At 39.2% G+C, this 24680-nt stretch overlaps 2 protein-coding genes across 2 annotated transcripts; one reads left to right on the top strand and one right to left on the bottom strand.

Moving 5' to 3' along the window:
* Window positions 1-53: 53 nt before the first annotated feature.
* On the top strand, window positions 54-14353 carry ppm1f (protein phosphatase, Mg2+/Mn2+ dependent, 1F). The gene is made up of 8 exons (XM_015017553.1): window positions 54-341; window positions 1518-1727; window positions 5928-6058; window positions 6796-6992; window positions 7070-7258; window positions 7350-7493; window positions 9454-9547; window positions 11004-14353. Exons 2-8 carry the CDS (start codon window positions 1561-1563, stop codon window positions 11333-11335), a joined length of 1254 nt encoding a protein of 417 aa, XP_014873039.1. The 5' UTR covers window positions 54-341; window positions 1518-1560; the 3' UTR covers window positions 11336-14353.
* Window positions 14354-16248: 1895 nt separating this feature from the next.
* LOC106936502 (C-X-C motif chemokine 11-like) lies at window positions 16249-17292 on the bottom strand. Its single transcript, XM_015017556.1, has 4 exons — window positions 17174-17292; window positions 16890-17019; window positions 16709-16786; window positions 16249-16599 (listed from the first exon to the last, which is right to left on the bottom strand). Exons 1-4 carry the CDS (start codon window positions 17226-17228, stop codon window positions 16509-16511), a joined length of 354 nt encoding a protein of 117 aa, XP_014873042.1. The 5' UTR covers window positions 17229-17292; the 3' UTR covers window positions 16249-16508.
* Between the last annotated feature and the right edge of the window lie 7388 nt (window positions 17293-24680).

The following is a 24680-nucleotide window of genomic DNA, read 5'->3' as shown; positions in this document are numbered from 1 at the left end:
CGGATAATATAGAAAATAGCGCCACCTTCACTTCCGGAGTGCAATGGTCCCATTTCCAAATATGGTGTTAGTCTGCCATGTGGTCTGTCCCCACCCCTTACTGTTTGCTGCAACGAGGTCCTTCTCAGCAGAAGGGTCCAACGTAAAGCGGAGCTTTTTTTTTTTTTTTTGCAGATCTGTAAACACCATGGATAGTACTCGCTCAGTTCAGACGTCGTTTTCATCGTCCCTGCGGGTAGTGGAAGTAGACAGCGTGGTAAATGCATCTCCTCTAGTCTTTGTGTAACTGAAGGGCGTGTTTCTGTACCACTATTCTACAAAGGAACTGTTTCTATCTCAGGGTAAGACGAAAACACAACTTTTTGCTTGGGTAAAAATGAGCATTTCTTCACCCATTCGAGTTTTTAGCTTCTGACGACACAATTCTGTGTGAACATGACCAACCATATGTTTAAAGAAGCATTCTAAGGTGTCCGTATTCCGCTCGCCGAGTTTCTCCAGCTTTCTTCCCTTTCTAAGGCAGATTCAACTATACCGTTACTTATCCATCTTTAGTTGTTCGCTTTGTGAGCTAGGCTCACCTGATAACCACAGCGAGAACTTAAGGACGCGTTCGAAGGCTTTCCTTTGTTGTTTTCTAAGGACACTTTAAGTTTTTCAAAACTGATTTCCGATACGGGATAGCATCATGCTCACTTTGAAAGGTGTTGGCTGGGTCTCTGCTGGGTAATTTACGGAAGCTTGTGTTTAACAGTAAAAAAAAAAAAAAAAAGCAACACGACTTCCTGTTCCTGCATACCGACATGGTTGTAATTTATTTTTGTTCAGCAATATGAGCCACTTCGGCAATTCTGCTCCACAAAAATGCTTGAAAGTTGTTTATCAAGTTTTTGTCATATCACAGAATCTTCCCAGGAAACGGGCGTTTCTGAAGATTAAGCTCTAATAGAGAGACATCAAGCAGAAATGATTTGAGCTCAGCCCTGCTGCTCTAATGGACAATGCAGGACCGTTTCCCCATCCCAATTTATTTCCCATCTTTAATTTGGGAAAACCTGGGTTGGACAATTTTTGCTGGAGTTTGTGACATAGATTTACCAGTTTAACTAACATATATGTTGTTGGATCATTTTAGTGAAGTTATTAATTTGTAACATCACAGTAATAACCATGTTTTTTTTCTACATTACATTTGACACAGATATGGTTTGTTTTGTATTCATATTTCAGTTTATGCTTAATTTATGATTAAAGCCATGTTTCCACCTGTGTACGTGCTTATATAATTGTGTAATTTACTTGTAAAAATAATAATCTATTTTAATAATACACGATTAATAAATCCTTACATTTTGAGTTACTATCATCTCTGAACTGAAGCATACATTTGGCTATTTGCTAGTTAACTGTCATCAAATATTTGGCAATGAAAAAAACAACTTTTTGTTTTAATATATGATGAATGTCTACATATCTTCAACCTAAACATGTTCAATAAAGTAATTTTTTTTTATCAGCTGTTCATCAGATTGCAGTCTGCAGAGATCCCAAGTGGCTGGAATGGAGGAGGAGGAGGCCCAGTGCTTCCTGAAGAAGCTTGTGGAGGAATTCCCTGCTGCTCTGAAAGAAGACGCTCCTCTGCCGGTCAGCTCCCTGAGTCGGAGAGTCTCACTGGAGGAGCTGCAAGGAGAGAACCTGGAGCTGGGCCAGAGGCTGCTGGCTGCTCGGTATGGATATACACTTCATTCATTCTTTTGGCTTGGACCTCAATACCTGCTGGTTGTTACACATGCCAGCTGGGGAATTTAGCTTTGCTACCTTCAACATCATATATAGAAACAGTTTTGGAGCTTGCATGCATGCTGCTGTAGGAAGCCACTGGGAGGACCTGAGTCTTGCCTTTAAGATGTGATCAAAGCACAGAAGCACAAGTCGTGTTTCTTTATTTGGTCCCGCTGTCTTTAAGAGGGGCTGCACTGGGTCCTGTCCAGGGTGTACCACACCTCCTGCATTTTCACTGTGGGTAATATGCACCATAACCCCTTACACTCCTCTTGAAGAATGGTTTCAAGAGGACTATCCAAGTTTTTTGAACAAACCTCCCATTTCCTGAAGTATTTATCAGCATTCATAAATACTCTAAATTCCTGACTTTGCCTCATATGTCAATACTAGTGAAATCACATCCAAATCTGCTCTTGCTTGTAGCATTCATCCACCATGCTTATGACACTACACCACACCAAGTTATGAATACCCTTTAAAAACTTTATCTCTCAAACCTCTTAGGATGACATTTTCCATGTCTTTAAAAGCTAGCTTTCATTTTTAAATGTTTGTTAAATACACTTCAGACATGAAGCCTACACATCACACACCTGGTTAGACAGAGATTGTTAGATTCCCTGAGCTTTTTTTTTTTTTTAATCCTTTATCCTTTATCCACCAGTCCTACGTGTACTTGTCTGTGTGTTGCATTCTTCACATACTTTAGCAGCTCTCCCTTGCACTGCTCATTAATGATCCACTGTTAACTCTGCTTGGGGAAGCCACTACTGTTCTAAAAGAAAAGCTACTCATGCTATGTAAACAGTCAGAATATAAAGTGACGTGATGTATGCTTTTCCTTTTTGAGAAAGATTCAGACTTTTCAGCAGCTAACAGGAAGGCTGAACAGAATACTACAAAGCTGGTCTGTATTGTTTGTTTTAACTTTTAACCTCTGTTTGATTTGGAAATGCTGGCCGGATTTTTTTAATATTTTGGGTTTAAGGTAAAGAAAGATTGTTAGATTTATTAGAAATAGCTTTTATTGTCCTGCAAAGAAAAAATTCAGGTGTTAACTTCTCTAAACCTCAGAAACATTTGCCATCAGCAGAGCTGGCAGTGAACATGCCTTATGTTATCAGCTTGGACAGACAGTTTATCAGTTTCTCGACTGTTAAAGGGGTTGAAGATGGAAAATCTCTGGTTGTGTTTAGTTTCTCCATTTGATGAACCAAAATATTCAGCGAGCTTGCATTGGTGTTTCCCAGCCAGAAGGCCTGAATGAACAAAGAGGTCAAAGAACTGCTGAGGGAGAGACCCAATGCTCCATCCCACCATGCTTTAAAGTCTTCCATCATCCTTCTTCCAAAAACGAACATTAGCAGTCTCAATGACTACCGGCCAGTGGCACCAACCCCCATTATCATGCAGTGCTTTTGAGAAACAGGTTCAGAGTCATATCACTTCACGTCTGCCATCCACACTAGACCCCCACCAGTTTATATACAGAACCAACTGCTCTACAGACGATGCCATCATTTCCGCTCTGCACGCCACATTGACACACGTGGAACAGTAAAGGAGCTGTGTTAGGCTGCTCTTCCTGGACTTCAGCTCGACTTTTGAGACCTTTAGTCCGAGCAGACTGATGAGGAAACTGGTGAACCCGGATCTTCTCCACAACATCTGCTGCTGGATCATGGACTTCCTGACAGACAGCTCCCAGAGGATGAGAGTAGGATCCCACCAGCCCTAAGCAATGAGCACCGGCACCAGCTCTCAACAAGACTGTGTGCTAAGCTCCCTACTATGTACCCTCTACAATTATGACTGTAGCTCCACCCACCCAAACAACACCGTCATGAAGTTTGCTGATGATACCACTGTGGTGGAGCTTATATCTAGAGGAGATGAGGCTGCATACAGACTGGAGGTGGAACTGGAGCATTTATTTATTTATTTATTCTTAACATCTTAGTTGTTCAGGATGTTTCTTGGAGAATTGCTGTTTTTTTTTTATTTCGTTGTGATTTATTTGTGTAGAATGACATTAAGAGGAATTCTGATTCTGATTCTTTAGCTAGGCTAAATCACTCCTAGGCTAGCAACTCTTTAACTATTGTTTGCAGCTCCATTTGTTTTGTTCTTTTACTGCAGCTTTTGAGGATAGAGTTAGCTAATGTTCCGTTTGAATTAGTTTCAATTTCTGTATTTTATCATGTTTCATTAATACTTTCCTTTGATGTTCTATGAGTAACTTTGGATTAACTTGTGTATAGTCCTAAGACAATCATGATGAACCAACTATTAAAATAATCGTCAACTATTTTATTAATTGAGTAATGGTTAGCTGGAGAGTACAGACTCAAAACAAGGCCATTTGCTGAACAAATATCCTTTTAATTACTACTGAACTCAGAGCAGTAATTAAACCTAAGCTTTACAAAAATGTATACATTTTTCATTATGATAAAAAAGTGCTCTGTTTTCGTCCCGAAACTCTTCATGTAACAAGTTTTAGCTTCACCTGGTTCAAATTCTTGAAAACAAAAACAAAAAAACTCCTATTATGCACCTTTCACTATTCAATTATCAAATGATTAATCTAAGAACTAGTCAACAGATCAACCCTACACTGTATTGATAATCAGCCAACAGAAAGGCCTGAGCTTTTCACATGTTGATGCTAAAAGTGTTCTTTTAGTTGTAGATCCATTCTTTGCTCCAAATGATCAAGTGTTCACTAAAGGATTAATGTTATTGCATTTTAGGTAATAAAATGTTTATTTTATTGTCTTAAAAATGATTTATTTGTTTATTTGCATCTTTTAGTGTATTTCTAATATTGCATAGACAAGGCTGAAGTGGTTAATTGATAAATCTGCAGAATGTGCCAATTTGTTTATCTGATCAGTAGAATAATGATTAATTAGCCCTACTTGTGTATAAATATACTTCATAAATAAAGTTACCTTTTCTTGATTGCTTATTGGCTGTCCTATAAATAGCTAAATTTTGCTATCATCACCTAATTTGCATAAATTGCCATATACATAGAGCCTTTATTGAATGCTAACATGAATAATATTGTGGCTGAAACAAAGTGAATAAAAGAAGCTAAATATGTTTAGGAATACTTGTGGAATTTATTCAATGGATCCCAGTGATTTTTAGTTTTTGTTTTTTCATTCCATCATTCCAACCAACCTTCTTTTTCTGTCTTTGGATTGGAGAATCAAAAAAGAAACTCCGGTTGAGTTCCTTAGTTTTCATTTATTTGATTATTGAGGTTAGTTTATGAAACCAGGTGAGATCAGTAATGAATAGAATGACCCAGCAGCACCACCTTAGCCTGAATGTTTTTTTTTGCTGGTAGGATCTCTCACTAATCCCTCCTTTGAAAAAGATTGGCCAACGCCAAACAAGATGGTGTCTTATTTTATATTTTGTTGGCTCTAGTAGCCTTTATTTGAAAGTAGGTCAACAGGAAAGAGGGGGAAGACATGCAGCAAGTGTCACCAGGCCAGGAATCAAACCTGCAACCACTGCCATGAGGACTAAGGCCTCAATATGCGGGTCGTGCTTTGCTCCTGCACCACCACAACACCACAAGATGGTGTCTTGATGCCATCTTGTGGCAGCAGCAGCATATGTTGCCTCCATCTGTGGAAGTGAACTTTTAAGCCAACTTTTAAGTCGTCTTTAAGGAATAAGAATTTTCACACTGAAGAGGTGCTGCTTGTTGATAGCAGTGCAACTGATTAGTCCTTAGTTGGAAAACAATGAGTAAAATAAGTATGTAAAATTTAGAAAATGTATCACAAGCTCATGTGCTTTCTGACATGCCGATATGTTTTCCACTTTACCCTGTCAGGAAGAGCTTATATCCTGTCTACAGAAACACCATTGTTTCACCAGCTTCCTGCTTCCTAAACTCAGTTTTCTTTTCGAAGATATGGCATTTTGTAAAGGGCCAGGAGTGATAGATGACTTATTTCACTGTTGACTTTACCTGCTGCTTCTTATTGATGAAACTTCTTCAGGGTCTAGATCTTTCTGGAGCAAACTTTCTATTCTGGGCTTTATGTCCATCTATCTGTCCAGCTGTTTGCTGCCCAAGTTCAGAACTTGATCTGAATGTGCATGTCTGTGTGATTCAGGGGAGCTCCCTCAGGCCTCAGGGTCCTCCTCTGCCAAGCAGCGGTCACCCAGCTTCTGAAGGACGACCTGTCTCCGTTTCACTGTCCACCGGAAGCTCAGGCATACCTGGAAGATGAGGAAAAAGTTGTCTGTAAGTTGTTTTTTTAGTTGCCTGTTATATGTAGCAAAAATAAGAATGGGGTATTATTTTAGGACTGAAGCAATTAGTCAGATTAATCATTGTCTGACTGTAATATAAAGACTCAAAAAATAAATGCCATTTGGTGAAAGAACAACATACTCAGGGCAGTAAGTAAATCAAAACTACACGAAAGGTATATACATTTGGTTTTAAGATGAAAAACCCTACTTGCATGTAAATGTGTTCTATCCAAAACCTCCCAATTGGAATTGTTTGATTTACGTGGTTCAAATTGTGTAAAAAAACGATCTCCTATTAAGCATCTTTTACTTTCCAATTATGAGCCGGTAATTAATGACCAGATCAGTCCCACAATGTAAGTCGAGTTGATGTTAAGTTGAGCAGAAAGGCCTGAGCTTTCACATGTCAATATTGGAAGATTTTTTTTTAGCTGGAGATGCATCCCTTGATACAAAAGGTGAAGAATTCACATTGTTTTTATTTATTTATTTTAGGTTGGAAAATGTTTATTGTCTTATTTAAAAAAAAAATTCAATTATTTGTTTATTTGCATTTCTAATACTGTATGAAAAGACTTGTTTGGGTAAATGAAAAATCTGCAGTCAAATTTTTTTATCTGATTACTCGATTAATCTACATAACAATTGATAGGATAATCAATTACTAATATATTTGTTTGCTGCTATTTATTCAAATTTTTATTTTTGGCTCTGCGCTACTTCCAGTGCTCGAGTCGGAAGCAGTCCAGCGGCTCTTCCTGAACCATCTGATAGGTGTAGCACTCAGATGGAACCAGGAGCTCCCTTCCTCCCTGCCTCCTCCCAGCTTTCAGTGTTCTGTTCATGCTATCAAGAACACAAGGAGGAAGATGGAGGACAAGCATGTGGCGCTGACTGAATTCAACCAGCTCTTTGGCATTCAGGTAAACACCCTGAAAAGTAAACACTGCTTTGCCAGTGTTCTCCATTGTCACTCAGCTTGGCTGTGATCCTGATCTAGGATGGAGTAGAGCGGGCCTACTACGCTGTGTTCGACGGTCACGGGGGAGTGGATGCTGCCATTTACGCTGCCACTCATCTCCATGTTACTCTGAGCAAACAGGAGACACTGCAGAGTAACACCAGCATGGCTTTTAAAACTGCCTTCAAGAAAACAGACAACATGTTCAGACACAAAGCCAAGAGAGAGGTATAGTGATGTTCTACAAGCTGTTGTTTTCTCTCCATGAACCACACTGTATGCTTCAGATGAATCTATATGTGGAGTTTTGTGTCAACAGCGTCTGCGGAGTGGGAGCACAGGAGTGGCCGTGCTGATTCATGGCCAGCAGTTGACCGTGGCTTGGCTCGGAGACTCTCAGGCAATGTTGGTTAGAAAAGGACAGGTTGTCACACTCATGGACCCCCACAAACCAGAGAGAGAGGTACTTGTTCTACTAATTCTTCCTGCTTTGTTTCCTGCTCTGCCAACAACAAATGACACTGGTACAATAGAATGGAATAGAATATACTTTATTGTTCCCTGTGAGAAATTTTTAGTGGACTCAAGGGTGTGCACTGAATAGTTGCTGCTGCTCAAACTAACAATAACATGCAACACATATAAACAGCTAAAAACGTAGACTACACACAGATCGAAAACAACAACAGATTACCCAGGTTACTGCACACCTTTCATACTATTTAAAATTTTGATTAAAATTTAAATAGTAATGATGTACCGAAGAGAATTTTAAAAAACTGAGTTTATTTTTTGGGGATTATGTACCTTCTTCAAGAAGACAACAGCTCATATTCCAAATATGGGATGTGGGACAGATCCAACAATGATGTCTGAGACAAAGTCACTGACACTATCTCAGCCTGTTTCTGGTTGTCATATAGTTAAATAACACTGAATCAGTCAGGTTTTAAATTTGAAACAATTAGGAATTTATTTTTCACTCTTCCTAACAACAGTGACCTTAGAAGTCTTTGAATTCCTCTCACATTTTCACTGAGACATGTGTTTTATACACAAACACAGAGCATGTAGTTCCACATCTAAACAACATTTATTAGATTTATGAATATATTGGTTATTAAATCCCCTTTTTGAGGTGTTGAGGTAGGAAAGTTATCATTCAGAAGTGGGTCCTGGATGCCTGGTCCAAGTCCCCTTTAAACTACCACTAGCACTTTAAGCTAAGTGCTAGTTTAAAAGGACAGAAATGTGTAGAAAATCATCTGTGATTCTGTTGTTTAGATAATAACGACCATTAGGGTCAGACCAGACAGGACTTCAGCTGATAACTGGCCAGTTTATCTGTCTCTGCCTCCTCACACCAGCAGGCGCACAAAGAAGATGGCTCCCTCAGTGTAGATTGTTCTGAATGGTGCCCAGACGATGTATGTTGATAATGATGTAGTATTTAATTGGAACATCCACCAATTATGGCATGCTATGGATTATTCTATGTATGAATCTGTTTAGGGCAGGAAATGGTTATGGAACCAACAATTATGTGTAACTCTTGAGTGTTAGAACTTTGCCTTTTCTGGCCTGGAATTGGTCACTGCTGGAACCTGTTCTACCTGCCTTGGCGTCCCTAATATCTGGAGAAGAATCAGTCAACATGCATCTCCTTAGTCAAAACCGAGATGCAAAGTTTTTGAAACATTCACAGGAGACAATTGTTACTTTCAGATGTCAGCTATGCTAACTTTTGATTCACCACATTTTAATAGATATGACTCCACTATTTAGCTTTTAATTTTGTTTGTGTATTTAATAATAATAATAATAATATCTCCTTTAGCAGGACTCGTGTGCCACATGAAGCTACCAAAGGTCAACACAATTAACCTTCCATTTAAAAAGAACATTAAATCTAGACTAAAACCCCACCTGTTTGGAATTGTTTGAAACATCAGAAACATTATCAACAGTCTGATGTGTAACAATGGCACTTGACAAAATGTAATGTTTCAATTGCAATTGTGTTCTATGACTTTGTATTTTGTGTTTTTATGATGTAAAGAACCTTAAACTGCCTTGTTGCTGAAATACACTATACAAATAAACTAGAGTTGACATAACTTGACAAAGATTCTACCAGCTCATTCTCAAAACAAAACATCATCATTAAATTAAGTTGGTGGTTTCTCTGTAATCTTATTAAACAAAATAACTTGCAATGTTTAGTATTTTCATCATGAGGAAAACACAATTTGATTATTGAGGTGTTTGCTCCTGAATAAAGTAAAGACGCCATTCAAGCCTCATTGAATGGCGTCATTTTCTCATTATTTTTTTTGAACTGTTTGGGATCAAAGCACATTACTGCTGATCCAGCAGTAATCAGGAGTCAGATGTTCATGTTATTTTTGTTCTCTGTTTTACAGGATGAAAAACAGAGAATAGAAGATCTTGGGGGTTGTATCACCTTCATGGGTTGCTGGCGAGTTAATGGCACCTATGCTGTCTCCAGAGCCATTGGTAAGACATCCTCAACCAACCAGAACGGAGAACACGGAATTGTGCCAAGCTACAATACACTTAGAAAAAGCTTTAGCTATGGTTGTGACTATGTTGTTGAAAATGTACCCTTTGCAATATTTAATATTTTTATCTAGTTGCATATTTTTATTCATTAGGAACCTTATAACTAAAAGTCAATTTTTATTTGATAGGTGATAAAAAGAATCAAAATCATTAAGTAGGTAAAACTTGCTGTTCTCCTGCAGCTACATGTTAGTGAGAACACTGATGTCTGAAATGAAGGCCTTTTTTAAACAAGCAGGCCTAAATACCAAGTTGAAAACTTGCCAAAGGTAGAAAACCAAAGCATCCTTGCATCTCATGAACAGATTTTACAGAGACTCTGAAACTCCTGAGCCCAAAAATACTTCCACCATCATTCATTCAGTTACCTTAGAAAGGGACAGGTTGTCCTACTCATGGACTCTCCTCTTGGCTCTGATTGGTTGTTTTTTCCACACTGTTTTTTGTGATTTGTTGAACATAAAGATAATAAGAAATCTTGATGAATGAACTACTCACGAGTCCTCAAATGAGACCTAGAAAAGTACAGCAACAAAACTTTTTCAATGTAGCTGCACCACTGGCACAAAAGTTAACCCAGTTTTTCCTGACGGTTTGTATCTGGTTTGGTGGATTGATGCAGCCGGAAACCTCAGCTAACTGAGCTTCACACAGGAATACAGACATTACTCAGCTTAACATGCAGCAGCAACGCTCTGCTGTGAAATTGTAGACTGTTAATCTCTGTTAGCATAGTGTTAAATCCCAATGATCTGAAATTTGTCATCTTGAGTTGTTTTAAAAGTCAGATTAAACAGATGATGTGTTGGCTTTCACCACTCTGAAAAAGGATTTTCTTTCCAACATGCTCGCAGTAAAATGACATTTTTTACATCAGGTAGAACAGTTGCTAATAATGACGTCACAGAATCTCACAGCAAAAAGTCTGAACTATCCTTTAACTTTCTATTTAGAGTCAAGTCTTAATCTGAGATATAAACAACAAACTTGCTATTTAAGATGTAAAACTATGTATATTTTTATAAGTATTCCTCTTTAACAATTTGGGACTTGGGCAGTTCAGACAAAAATAATTTCATTAACTTCAGACAGAAATAACTTCAAATTAAACAGCAACTGAAGTGTTAAAGTGGAGTGAACAACACCTTCAAACGATTAACCATGCATTAATTCTAAAACCTTTAATAATAACCAGGAGGTGGCACTGCTGAGCTTTTCCAGCCTCAGAATGAACTGCTCCAGTTTTCTTTGCTGAAGAAGCCTGAAGAGGCTCTGTGTGGGAAACAAAGTGAGCAACTGAAAGCTTCCTCAGTGAAGAGGCTTTTCTGTCTGCCTGATCTGCTGTGAGTTTGCTCCGACCTGCTAATCCCATTCACATCCCTAAATCCAGGCGACTTCGACCAGAAGCCGTATGTGTCTGGGGACGCTGATTCTTCAACCATCCAGCTGTCAGGGGACGAGGACTATGTGCTGCTGGCGTGTGATGGCTTCTTTGATGCCATCAAACCTTCCGAGGTCCCAGATCTGGTTGCTGAGGCGCTCCGGGGTGCTGATGACTCTGAGACTGGAGGGAGTCTTCCACCAGAACACGCTGAAGATGGAGTGGGACACAGAGTTGCTGAGAGATTGGTAGGTGATGCCAAGGCGGCAGGGTCCAGCGATAACATCACAGTGATGGTGGTGTTCCTGCGTCCGCCTGGCCAGCTGCTGGCTAACTCATAAACCCAGCTGCATCCAGAGGAAAGGAACCATGCAGCTCGCCTCAGGACACACTCAGCCCTCTACAGGCAGCCAGACTAACCCAGAATCCTCACATCTGACATATCCACAGCTAATATCTGTGCTAGACTGGCACATGACTTGGCTTTTTACTCAAGAAATCATGCAAATTCAATGTTATATGAACTTATGTGCACTCTAAGTGGAAATTATTGTTGATATCAAAATATACACAGTCCTGTGGAATTGACAGTGTTTTACATTTACATCAACACATATATAAAAAATAATGATAACTGTTTCCACCACTATTAGACATACATACTGTACAATTCAATGGTAAACATGCATCAGTTAGTGGAGAAATCTTCAGTAGCTTGGTTGTAAGTGTGCACCTTGTTAAACTAAATGTTTGTTTTGTGCACTTTTTGATCCACCAAACACTGATGAACCTGATGCAGCTCAGCTGTCCTAGCAGGAGTGTCCTGACATTTGCGTCATTTACCTGAAGCTCCCTACTGGAGCTGTATGTTGTGACTTCAGCTGTCTTTTGAATTTTCCATGGACAGAGAGCATCACCAAAAGAACACCAGTGAAGCATGGAGGTGGCAGCATCATACTGTGGGGCTGCTTTTCTTTAGATGGCAGAGGGATTTTTGAAAAGGTGACTGATCAAGTTAGCAGTCAACCTTTACCCAAAAACTTCAGGTCTCTGCTGCCAAGATTTCCCGCTGTGAGTCCAAGATCCAGATCAACTGAAGTGTAAACTATCAGACACAGAACGTTTTGGATCTGACGGAGTTCAGATCCAGGCTGTCAGGGTAAATACTGCTAAGTGAAGATGTGGCTGCTGTAGAGACTCCTACTGCAGACTGGATGATGCGGTAGGAGTCGTCCTACCGCATCATCTGTTGGATTAAAAGAATTAGGTCAGCGTGTGTCCACTTATGTTAGGTTATTTGTCCTTTTTTAAGTTTTATATTCCCCCCACTCCCATCCCTGTCCCCACCAAAATAACATTTGCATTATAGAGGCCTTATGTCACATTGAAGATGTAAAAGGTTTTGAAACAATTTATCATGGTTTCATTTTGATATTTTAACTTTTTAACAGGAGCGTATAAACTTTTGAGAGTCACAGTTGTTAACTTTGCCGGGTGATGTGTGTATTGTGTGTTGTATATAGGGATATTGGTGCTAATAGTCCCATAAATCAAACCCAGATAATTAAAAGCCATCCCAGCCTGAAAGATGGACTGGTCATCAGGTTGTCGCTGGACAACACAGACAAAGAAACATACACACATTCCCATGCAAGCACACACACACACACACACACACACACACACCCCCACACCCCCACCCACCCACCTGAGGAAAGTTGAGAGTGTTTTGTGTTTAGACATTGGGAGGAACCTGGAGTACCCAGTGAGAACATGTATGCACAGGGAGACCATGCCGACCCACTGCAGACAGGTCAGTAGGGACCAACACACTCCCAACTTAACTGTCAGGGTCTGTCCCGATGGCCGCGTCCCGCCTGCTGCCTGCCGACTGGGCTGTCAGGGTCCAACTAGGCTTTTAGGGACAGACTCCGTCTTCAGGGTCCAACTCGCCGCTGGGACCCAACTCCACCTTCAGAGTCCGACTCCTTCATTGACTCGGCCGTCCGGTCCTGACTCGGCCTAGAGGTTCCAAACTAACTGGGCCAAAGAAACCGCTTTGGCCTGGTTGGTTCTGGATGCAGAGTCTGCTGGTGTTAACCAGCCCCCTGCTGGAGTCCTTCAGGTCCTTACCTGATCTGTTCTGATCTGATCTGCTCTGACCAGATCTGGTGATGATATGACCAGTACCTGTTGGCAGACCCAAGTGCCAACAGGTACTTAATATCTGTACCTGTTGGCTAACTACCCGTTGGCATAGAAATGTTGCTAACATATCTGTTACTAACAGTGCTGCTTCCTGTCTGACTCCAGTGAGTCAGACAGGAAGCAGCACTGACCTCTGAATGTCCTGTGGACTCTCACTGGAGGCGCTGAGCGGTCCAGCTCACACACATCTCACTCTCTTCAGGGACTTTCCAAACAGGAAGTCCCATTTGTTCAGTCTGAGCATGTCAGAGGATGCATGCATGTGTGTGTCCATGTGATTTCTCTTTAAGAAATGTGATGCCAGCAGCTAATGGTTGGTCCAAAGCCAACATGCTTAGGCTTGATCAGTATTTCAGTTTGCTGCTGTTTGCAAAACTGGCAGAATTAGCAGAGACTTCCTGCTTTGACAGGCCCACACAGGCATGTTGGGCCTGCAGCCACACTTATATACAACACATAAACATTTAACCTACATAACCCTCAGCCAACTTTATCAGATTTAATATATTGATTTATTTAGAGGAGGTTAAGTTACAGTTTAGAAAGTTTTATTTTACCAAGGCTTAGTTATACTGTGGTGGTGAGACTGTTACATTTTTAATCTGAATGCTTTTCAGACTTCATCTACTTAATCTTTTCTGTTGGTGTTGTCAGTGTTGAGGGCTACTTCTTGATGGATTTGTATGTTTTGGAGGTGAATAAACTAAAAGTCTCATGTGCCACATAGATCAGTTGGAACCTCTTTCAGATCAGAGTTGCTAGATTACAGATTGAAATTATGACCTGAAAGGGGCTACAGTTGTGAGGAATGCTCAACTTTTTTAACCATCGTGTAAAAGATGGCCAGACTCCAAACTGTGTTCTGAGACAAAGTATTAAATGCGTCTTTTATCTACTAAGAAAATGCTGATGTTAAGCATGTTGGATTGTGTACTGATTCTCATTCTGTTGGTATTCTAATCTAATATTTACTCCTGTTTGATGATTCTTTTATAAAAAAATGAATGATTTTTAGAAATGGTTCTGAACCATATCCAACTGGATGTGATGTCAGAATCTCATTGTACTCTCTTACACTGTGGATTACTGACATGGTTGGCTTTGCAGTTTTGTATTCACTAATGACTAAATAAAAGACTCCAAACAAGACATTCATCAGTTTTATATCTGGCTGCTGTTCTCACTTTGTGTGACTAGAACTTCAATCTCTCTGACACTGCTTGACTGGGAGTATAATGGTGTAAAGTTTCCTCAGTTAAAATAAACTCAGTTAAGTTAAATAAAAATCCCTTTTTTTACCCTTATAAGTTTTTTTTGTCCATTTGGCAGGAATTTTAGAGAATCTCATTGTCAGTCAACTTTATAATACATGCCTAGATATGGGCATGTAAAGAGACAGGAATATCAGTTGTACAGTGTAATTTATGCAAAACTATATGAAAGATTTATGTTATATTTCCTCTTATCTGACATGTCTGATAAAACTATTTAGCTCTTCCTTGCAAACAGAGCAAAGCAGTCAGCTGATTAAGATAAAATATATTTTGCTCCTAGAAAAATACTAAGGGGACTTGTGAAAAAAACATTTCAGTCTTCTTCCTTCAACATGTAATTTACCTTTTGAAAGAATTTCAGAAGCTTGTGCCATATGGCTATTTGAAGTGGTTGACTGAAGTTGCTTTGTTTTACTTTTTATTTTAATCCAAAATAACAGCAGGTTGTTGTTTTATTATCAGGTGGTGAAAGTGTCAGAGCCATAAGAAAAATTGACACAACTGTTTTGCTTTTTCACTGAGTTCATCTTACTTTCTGTTCTCGTTTTTCCTCCAGCAGATGTGTTTCCAAGAAACTGTGAGGGTGGGGTTGAGGGGGGTATGACAGAAACGGCAAAACATAAATGTGTCAATGTTTATTTAGCCAAAGCTAGGTCTGAAGTTCATACTGCTATTGAAAAAGAGAGAAAGTAATTATTTATTTAATTAATAAGCATTAACATTCATGAACTATTTTACAAATGCTGCAGTTTTGTCAGGTTGCAGCTGTGGTATTCAGGTGTGCTAAGACGATGTCAGAACCTCAGCAGTTACCTTTGAAAAGAAACTGTTGTTTCCCATGAACCTGGGAAGGAGTTTTTCTCATTCTGGATTTAAAGGAGTTTACTGATGCAGCGCCATCTACTGACAGACTGATGCATCCTTCCAGCAGCTTTTAGACTTTATGACCAACTACACTCTACATTTTCTACCATACTCTTTGTATTTCATTGTTTTTATGTGCAATTATTCAGGTAGATTTTGTACTTTTTAGAAATTATTTAGCATGAAGACTCAGAAAAGGATCCTTGTTGGACACCTGTCTAATAACTACATTTTTTTCTTATGCTGTATATTTGCCCTTATGTTACAGTCTTTTAATTCTTATTTTTGTTGTCTTGGTTGAAAATTCATGACTGGTTGCTGCTGATCAGAGGTTGGTAGACTACTCAAAAGTTCTACTCAACTAAGAGTAGCACTATTTCAACATACGTTTACTCAAGTAAAGGTAAAAAGTGTCTGTCCAAGAAATTACTTAGTTACTGTATAACTGATCATAATATCTGATTAGTATTTGAAAATGATGGATCCGGACAGACAGAAAAATATATTTATTTGTACATTCTGATATTTTAAAGACTGAAATCCAAAAATAATACAAATAATTATAAAATAAATTCAGGAATGCTTCTACAAGTCAATTTTTAAACATAAAACTCAAGAAACCAATACTTACAGTAAGTAATGTGTATAAACAGTACGCGCAATGTATGTCTTGTGGCATCTGCTGTTACTGCATGTTCACTGGACCTCGAATGCCTCAGCAAATAGATCATTGATCTAATTATAAGCTGCATTGCTTTGATCTCAGTGTGACATTCTGCTCTCCGTCACTTCTTAAAAACGATAACATTTCAATTAAAGCTGCAAGTAGCATTGGAGGCCTTGCAGCTCAGTTCCACTCCAGCTGAAAACACATTCAACATGAGGAGTGCAAAAAGAGTTGACACAAAAAGTATGAGGTTGTTTTTATTTCCCATAGTAGAAAACTAATTTCTAAAAGCTGTAGAGTATATAAAAACTATACAGTTGTATTTTACATTCAAAGTATATAAAGACTTTTTAACAAGGAATAATAAAGTATACAGAAGGTAAAGAAACTGGCCATCATGATCACTGGGTATTTTCTACATTTGCTGCATTTAGAGTGGTGTTATTGTGAAACAGAAAAGCACAGTTGGTGCTCGGCACCTTCAGCTTTCAGAACTGAGTTCTACAGTCTGGATGTCGCCTGCTGTGTTGAGCCTGAAGTGGAAGTGTGAGCTGGAACCATCGTTGTGTACACAGCTCCAGTTTTTCTGGATCTGAAACAAAGACCAGACTGTTAGGACGACACAGCAGATTTCTGAAACATACCCCATTGAATAATTTCACAGAATCTCCTCAGAGATGAAGCATTTCACTTGATCTTACCTGTTCTTCAGATTCAAGATAAGCTGTCCAATTCGTGACTTTGGATCCACACACTTTTCCTTGTTTGCCAGTGTAACACTAGAGGAAAGAAAAAAACAACAAAGGACCCACATTAGGGATGAACAGTGCAGAGTGGGTTTACCCAAGCTTTGCATCACTCAGAAAGTAAAACAGAACTTACATGATCTCAGTGCGGGGGCAGAAGGTACTTGGGTGGTAAACAACAGGCTCTGTGAGGATGCTCTGCAGTCGGACCCTGTTCAGGAAGCTGCTGGAACACTTGCATTTATTGGACCTGTTGGCTGGCTGAGCTGTGGAAGAAAGGAAGAAGCATGGTCTCATTACATCCTGATCTTCTGTCAGTCAGAAAAACAAAGAACCCAAAAGTGTGACATTTCATACATGCAAGCTATCCTTTTTCCCACCACACACTTACTCAATTATTCTAAAAAAAACTCAAAGTACCTTGAGCACAGAGGAGAAACAGGCAGGCCACAAATCCAATCACAGCGGATTTCATCTTGTGGGTCTAGAAGCTTCAGGGTCAGCCTCAGCGTCTGTCTTTGGTTTGAGCTGCTGATGCTCTGATGCAGCAGGCAGTCCTGTTTTATAGCAGCATTGCCACTATGAGCACTGCTGTACAACGTGATGCAACAGTTTCACTTTCCTCTTTTGGGTTTCACTTTCTTTGTCTCTTCCTTTTTCATTTACAAAGTCTGTTTCCAAGAACTGCACCTTCCTTTCAAACTCTGATGTGAATCTCTTTTGCCTACACAATGACTCTTTGGTTAGACATACAATTTACCAACAAAGCAAAGGCTGTGTCTAAAGCCTTTAGCTTAAAAATCAGTAAGTCACTGAGATTAATAACACTTCACAAACCTACTGAGATTTGAGATCAGCTTAAACTGTTTGCATCATCATTAAGAGCTGTTGAGGGAGCAGGAGCTGCAGCTATGAAGCAAATTAAACTCAAAAATAAAGTTTCTCCATAGATGCATTACTGTAATTAGTTTCCACATGGGAAGGTTTAAGTCATCCATGACATGCATCTATTGTCAGTAATTTTTTATCCTTGCACAACAAAATTTAAACTGCATGTTCAAAAAGCTGTAAGATATGTCAAAGTACTATAATGCTTCTTTGCAATTCTGTCCAAAGAAATTGTACGATTAAAATAGTTTGTATATAGTGAGCTGGAGAATACAGTCACCCCAAAGTCACATTTTGTTGTTTATGCAGATCACAAAGCAAAACAGGACTGTGACAGCTGACCCTACTGTCACACAGACCTGAATGGTGATCATTTTGTTTGTTTATCCTTTACATTAATTTAGACATTAATTGGTGAATAGTTTAGATTTTTATTAAAAATGATTTTCATTAGTCTGACCTTTTAGTTAACTATTTGCAGTGCACACATTTAGTTAACTTTATTTGTCAGTTCTTTATATTTTTGTTAAAAGCAACAAATTAATTTATTTGTTTTGAGTGACCAGTTTCCTGTGGAGCTGCTGCTGGAGGGTCACAGAAAAGCTCCAGCTGATTGACATCCATACATGGCTGGCAAAACCTCCTCAGCGGGCCATTCCATTTGTTTGCCAGGGGACGGGGTAATTTGGCTTTCTTTGATTTAATTTAACCATTTCGTTAATGTTTCTTCTATTTGGTAGTTTCAGTCTAATGTTTGTTTAATTTAAAGATTTGGTATTGTATTGATTAGTATTTGTTTAAGTTCTTGTATGTCAGCAGTGGTCTGATCAGCCACTATTTAAGTTCCCCTCATGTCTTGTTAGGTCAGTTTTGTGCTTGAGTTCTTTGTGTTAACACCTGAGTTGTAGTTTGTTATGTTGACCTCAGTTTTGGGCCCAATTCTTCATTGTTTGATTATTTTTGAACTTTAAATTAAGATTATTTTTGAATTCCATTCAGCGTCTCTCTGGCTGGTTAATGTGAGAACCCTCACAGTTGGTGTCAGAAGTGGGATCTTACTAGCCAGGAGGACAAAGTTCCCCCCCCCCCATTACCAACCCTGATGATTGAAACATGCAGCGTGGAGGAAGGAGTAAACAAGACAATTTGGTGGAGTCTCAAGGAACAGCAGACCTTGATGAGCAGGCTGATTGCACTGAAGCAGGAGCATCTGGAGGACATGTAGGCACTGAGGGTGAAGAGGTAAAAGAACCAACATATACAGATCTTGTCAGTATTCTTCGTGCCCACATGAGCCAGCAGGAGGAACAGAATAGAACGATGAGAGAGGAAGCAGCTCGCCAAGATCAACGGTTCAGATCTCTCTTTTGCAATCAGAAGTGCAGGCCCAAACTTCTCCAACACCTGAACCTGCTAAGCTGGAAAACTCTGATTCAGACGAACCAGAACCACAGGATAAATATCTGCTGCCAGGGGACCGCAAAGTCATCTCCACTTCAGGTCAGTTTCGTTCCTTCTTGGAGCCTAAATTAGAAAAATTAACAGAAACTGATATTGAACATTTTTTAATTACTTTTGAGAGGATTGCAGTTTCATGTAACTGGCCAGAGAATGACTGGGTCTTCCGTCTGGTTCCATTGCTCACTGGTAAAGCCAGAAGCGCTTATGTGCATATGGACATTGATGAAGTGGATGATTATACATCTGTTAAAGAGGCAATTCTTAAGAAATATGACATTAATCCAGAAACCTATTGCCAGAGATTTCGTTCTACAGAAGTGGAGCCTGGAGAAACTCCCAAGGAGCTGTATGTAAGGTTAAAAGAGTTGTATGAAAAATGGATCCAACCTAGAGGTAAAACGGTGAAAGCCATTGGTGAAGTTATTGTTTTGGAGCAATATCTCCGTATGCTGTCTCCTGAGCTTCAGGTTTGGGTCCGGGAACATGATCCTCCAACAGTTTCCAAAGCTGCTTCACTGGCTGAGGTGTTTGTGGCTGCAAGACAAAAGAGGAGTTGCTCCTCTTGGAAGGCAGCTAAAGACACACGCGGAGCTGCACCTGTACAACACCACCAAAAGGGTGTATCTGCTGTGGGTAAGGCCTTCCTAAGGGAAAATCAGTCAGTAAGCACAACACCCAAGCAATATAATAAAGTGCCTGTTTGTTACTTGTGTGGTCAGGAAGGCCATACAAAACCCATGTGTCCAAAAAACCCTCCCAAACTCACTCAGCTGTGTGTTGTCCCACTTAAGTGACAATTGCATCAGTGTTGGAAAAGTCTGAAGCTGAGTGATGTTAAAGTTAATGGGAAAAGTGTGAAGGCCTTAATTGACACTGGGAGTGTTCAGACTCTTGTTGAAAGAGAGCTGGTTCCATCTAATATAATTTGTACATCTGACACAATCCCTATCCGATGTGTGCATGGTGATGAAAGGCCATACCCCACAGCGGATATTTATATTGAAGTGCAAGGACAACTATACCTACTGAATGTTGATGTTGCAGAAAATCTCCCTTTTCCAGTAGTGATTTACCTGTTTTGTTTGATTTGCTACATAAACCACAGAACTGCAATGTAGTGACTCATTCTCAAGCAAAACAGCCAGAAGAGTCTTTTTAAACTGCATGTTCAAAAAGCTGTAAGATGTCAAAGTACTATAATGCTTTTTTGCAATTCACAAGGACTTTCTACAGAGGATGTGACGAAAATGAACATGTGTGGTTAATTTCTACTCAGGTTTGCAATAAATGCAAAATTTATCATACAAGTGACTTATACATGTTAAGTTTTATATTTAGAAAAAACAACTAAAAAGAATAACTTTTTCAATGTCGGCACAAATCTGGCTCTACTCCACATTCCAAACACCAAAATGTTTGTTGTCATCCCTCACTGTGAATTCTGTAGAGTGTTTTACAGAAATAGGATGTGAAACTAAAAGTAAACGGAGGAGGGAAAACACCACCCGCAGTGTTAATCCTGTAAGCCTTTAGAGGGCAGAGTTCATTCTTTGTCTATAAACTCCTCATTTAGGAGAAATGGAACAAGTAGCAATCAGAAATCAGGCTGGGAAAAAAAAATCATCATTCAGCAGTTTTATTGATAAAACATGAATTGTCAAGAATAAAGTTTACTGTTTGTATTGTGTCTTAGAAATGGGCCATTGTGTTAATGCACCCAGCAGTTTTTGTTGAGGCTATATTTATGTCCCAATTTGAGGAAAAAAACTGTTTGGAAGAAGCAGTATTTATAATGCCCTTTAAATCTCAAATGGGAATTTCAAAGGGCATATTCACACGCTAATGATGGAAGCTACTGATTTGCAGCTACAGCTGGCACTTCTGACCAACAGCCCAAGTTTTATCACTACCACCATATTCAACAGATCTCATCTACTTTAGACTTTTGGCTTTTTTTTTTTTTTTTTCTCTGTCCCCACACTGTCATCTGTCCACCACTTTGATGTTGGTCTTTCCTTTGTCTGTCCAGAACACTTTTTTGTCCCAGAATTTTGTGGGATTCTTGTATAATGTTTTTCATAAAATGTATACTGACCCTTTTGGGACTAACTAGAGGTTTTGTTTGTTTCTTTATTTATTTTTTATTTTTTTGCAGCTTTCTGTTTCTGAAGTTCAATGAATACTTCGACAAAGATGCGCTGTTATTACAGCGCTCAGCAGTGTATTCCTTCTTCTTTATGATGTTTAAGATGGGATTTTTTTAAGTCTAATGATGATTTTTGTGCTTTTTAGTCTCAAATAACTTTTATAAACGTTAGTAGTCTACCCATTCTCAAAAACGGAGCAATTTTTAGAAAATGCCAAAGTAGCTAATCTAGTAACACAGTAAAACACCTCACTACTAAAGAACAATCAGGAAGCCAGTGTTCACAAACATTAAGGTGTACTGAATTGAACATATCTAAAATGGTAGTAAACAGTAAATTCTGAATAAGAATTCAAATATCTGCATTGGGCAATTACACATTTCTGCCTTTTTTGATTTTAAACTTTTCTCTGATGAGCAGAGGTTTTTGTCCTAAAGTAATAGGTGGCCAGTGAATATAGGTAATGAAAAAAAAAAACTTTTTTTTTTTCTTAGAAGAAACGCGTTTTCTTCTATGATGGACTGTCTCTGGAACTCAACAGTTTTAGTGCACTGTTGACTCGGGGACGTGGCTACAGCAAAATGTATGTGGAAGCATCTGAATCCTTGACATCAGCTATAATTTGTGATGAATATAAGTTCAAGTTGACATGAATAGCTTAAAAAGTGCATTGGTTGGCTAAGTGGAGCACTTCGGCTATAGCACTTCAAGTACTTCATCTAAAAATTGACAAGTGCAACAAAAAATCACCACTTGTTACTAATATTTCTAAATGTGCTAGCACAGGGTGTCTGGAAATGAGCTTGATAAAAGGTATGTATTTAAAGCATTACTAGGTAACATTTAGCCTCAAAGCAGTGTTACTTGTACACCACTAAGCATCTTCTAGCAGTACTAGTTAGTGAGCAGATTCAGTAGGGACAAGTAGGGCTTTATCAGTCAAATGCCCTATATGCTGTGATAGATTTACCGTCCGCTAATCAACCAAGATTTGAATGACTTTCAACCATTTGGATCATTAGTGTTTTAGTGCATTGGTAGGTGGGCATAGTTGTTGACTAGTTCAGTCTGGTAGTTCATTCAAACACCAACTAGCTGGAACTTTTGAACATGGAACTTTTCATCAGTTGGCAAAAAGTCTTACAAGAGATTCTTGAACTAGTACAAGAAAATCAATTGGTGTGAGTACATTTTAATGACAAACCAGTTGGCAAGAATTGTGGCTGTAAATGAGGATCAAAGATCTATCAGATATTTACACAACTTGCCTGCTTAAGAGAGGCTTTCCGTTCTGTTCAGTTGGCAGCAGTTTTCGTTTCATTTCTGGAATGAAAACTTATCAGCAGTTTGGTTTCAGTTTCAACAAGGTTAAAAATTCTGCACTGACTTCCTACATAAGGTTTTATCTTTGAAAGAATCCATAACTGATTTCTTGTTGCACTCCACCAGCTTACCTGTAAGGTTTCCCTTGTGAAAAATAAATACACTAAGTATATTAAATCTCATCTTTTTTGAGCATACTTGAAGCCAGACTAATCATCAGTATAATTCAAGTTTAAGGATTATTTAACTAATTTTGAGCTGAATGTATTTTTATTGTAATTTATAATTGTAGGAAATCACATTTTGAAGTGTTACATGCTAAACTGGAACAACTACAAGCATACTTTGTACACTTTAAAAAGATTCATGATTAGTTGTAACAATAGATTTTGAGAAATATTTATTTTGGATTTAAAAAAAAACTACAGTAACAATAGTGTAGACTTTTTAGTTTGTATACATTTTAATAAAATGTCACACGAATGTTGTCATGTTCATGCTGCAATGCATTCTGGTTAAATGAATGGTCCAACTGCTCTACACTAGCTCATCCAGCCAAAACAGTGGTAACATCCTTTTTGATTTGAACTGGAGCGCGTTGAAATCAATCAGAATGTAGGAACACAAGAAGTAATGAAGATGAGAAAGACCAAACAGAGGAAGACGACAGAGTTGGATGTAGGAGTTGGTGTTTTGCTGCTGCTGCCACCTTCAGCTTAATAAATTAAACAATGAATGACACACACCGGCTTGTGAGATTTGGTAAGTACTTCTATAGCTCTGTGTCTGCTGCAGAGCTTCGATAGCATTTAAAGTGCTTCCAGTGCTCCGGCGGCAGCGAGGTTTTAGGCTCTTTGTGGATAAAAACTGTCAGTACGAATTTGTTTTTAACTCATTAAGGTAATGATCAACTGTTATAGCCTGTCAGTATTGCTCATACAAATGACTCAAAGTCTTCTGGAGAGAAATGTTGAGAGCACAAATGTGGGTCCTTCTGAAGGACCCACATTTGTTCAGCTCTGGCTCTCTCTCACTGTGCTCTTCTTTTTTCATGTGGGAAGCGATCAAGATTCACCTCACTGTTTTTTTTTGTTTGTTTTTTTTAAATTACAACCAACAGTGACACAGTGTGGCATTATCTAAAATTACACCAGTCAAACGCAGGTATATGTAGGTAAAGTTAGCATTCCTGTTTTTGCTCAGTAGATTTCAGTACAGAATGGACCAAACGCATCATCAACCCAGCAGGTGAGAACATGGCAACCTCCATGGGTGAAAAAAATAAGATAATTTTTTTTTTAAGTCATTATGATTTTTCATGCATTACAAACAGAAATTTTTTAGTTGATAGGAAAATTACAACACATTTAGGCCAACATGTTCAACTAATCTTGAATCCCTTAAGTATATGGATTTCTTATGTATCATAACCATGCTTTATTAGTAAAACTTAGGTGTACCATTTTTGTGAAATAATTACATCTAAATGTCTTCTAAATATATATGTGCTATATATTTAAGTTAGAAGTATTCCATCCATCCATCCATTTCTTCCGCTTCATCCGGGGTCAGGTCGTGCGGACAGCAGCTTCAGAAGGGAGGCCCAGACTTCCCTCTCCCCCTCCACTTGTTCCAGCTCCTCCATGGGAATCCCAAGGCATTCTCAGGCCGCCCGAGAGACATAGTCCCTCCATCATGTCCTGGGTCTTCCCCGGGGCCTCCTCCCAGTGGGATGTGCCCGGAACACCTCACCAGGGAGGTGTCCCCCCGAGGGACACAGTCTAACGCCCTCTCCAAGTCCACAAAACAACTCCCAGAACCCTCCAGGACCTGCTGATGATACAGAGCTGGTCCAGTGTTCCACGACTAGGACGAAAAGCAAACTGCTTTTCCTGAATCAGAGGTTCAACTATCCAATGGACCCACCTCTCCAGGACCCCTGAATAGACCTTATCAGGGAAGCTTAAGAGTGTGACCCCCCTGTAATAGGAGCACACACTCCGGTCCCCCTTTTTGAACAGGGAGACCACCACCCCAGTCTGCCAATCTAGGGGAACTGCCCCCAATGTCCATGCGATATTGCAGAGTCGCGTGAGCCAACACAACCC

The sequence above is a fragment of the Poecilia latipinna genome, unplaced genomic scaffold (assembly GCF_001443285.1).
Source record: "Poecilia latipinna isolate Pla-1442-1.1 unplaced genomic scaffold, P_latipinna-1.0 Scaffold2158, whole genome shotgun sequence".
Classification (NCBI taxonomy): Eukaryota; Metazoa; Chordata; class Actinopteri; order Cyprinodontiformes; family Poeciliidae; genus Poecilia; species Poecilia latipinna.
Note: the sequence above shows the minus strand (reverse complement) of the source record. Positions and strands in the feature narration are given on the sequence as shown.

What these genes read in the sequence shown, in the direction of transcription:
- ppm1f (XM_015017553.1), top strand. Translation starts at nt 1,561, where the DNA reads ATGGAGGAGGAGGAGGCCCAGTGCTTCCTGAAGAAGCTTGTGGAGGAA. An exon ending in CAGAGGCTGCTGGCTGCTCG is followed by an intron (nt 1,728 to 5,927) that starts GTATGGATATAC and finishes TGTGTGATTCAG; the next exon opens with GGGAGCTCCCTCAGGCCTCA. An exon ending in CCCACAAACCAGAGAGAGAG is followed by an intron (nt 7,494 to 9,453) that starts GTACTTGTTCTA and finishes TCTGTTTTACAG; the next exon opens with GATGAAAAACAGAGAATAGA.
- LOC106936502 (XM_015017556.1), bottom strand. Translation starts at nt 17,228, where the DNA reads ATGAAATCCGCTGTGATTGGATTTGTGGCCTGCCTGTTTCTCCTCTGT. An exon ending in GTTTCTCCTCTGTGCTCAAG is followed by an intron (nt 17,020 to 17,173) that starts GTACTTTGAGTT and finishes TTTCTTCCACAG; the next exon opens with CTCAGCCAGCCAACAGGTCC. An exon ending in ATCTTGAATCTGAAGAACAG is followed by an intron (nt 16,600 to 16,708) that starts GTAAGATCAAGT and finishes TCTTTGTTTCAG; the next exon opens with ATCCAGAAAAACTGGAGCTG.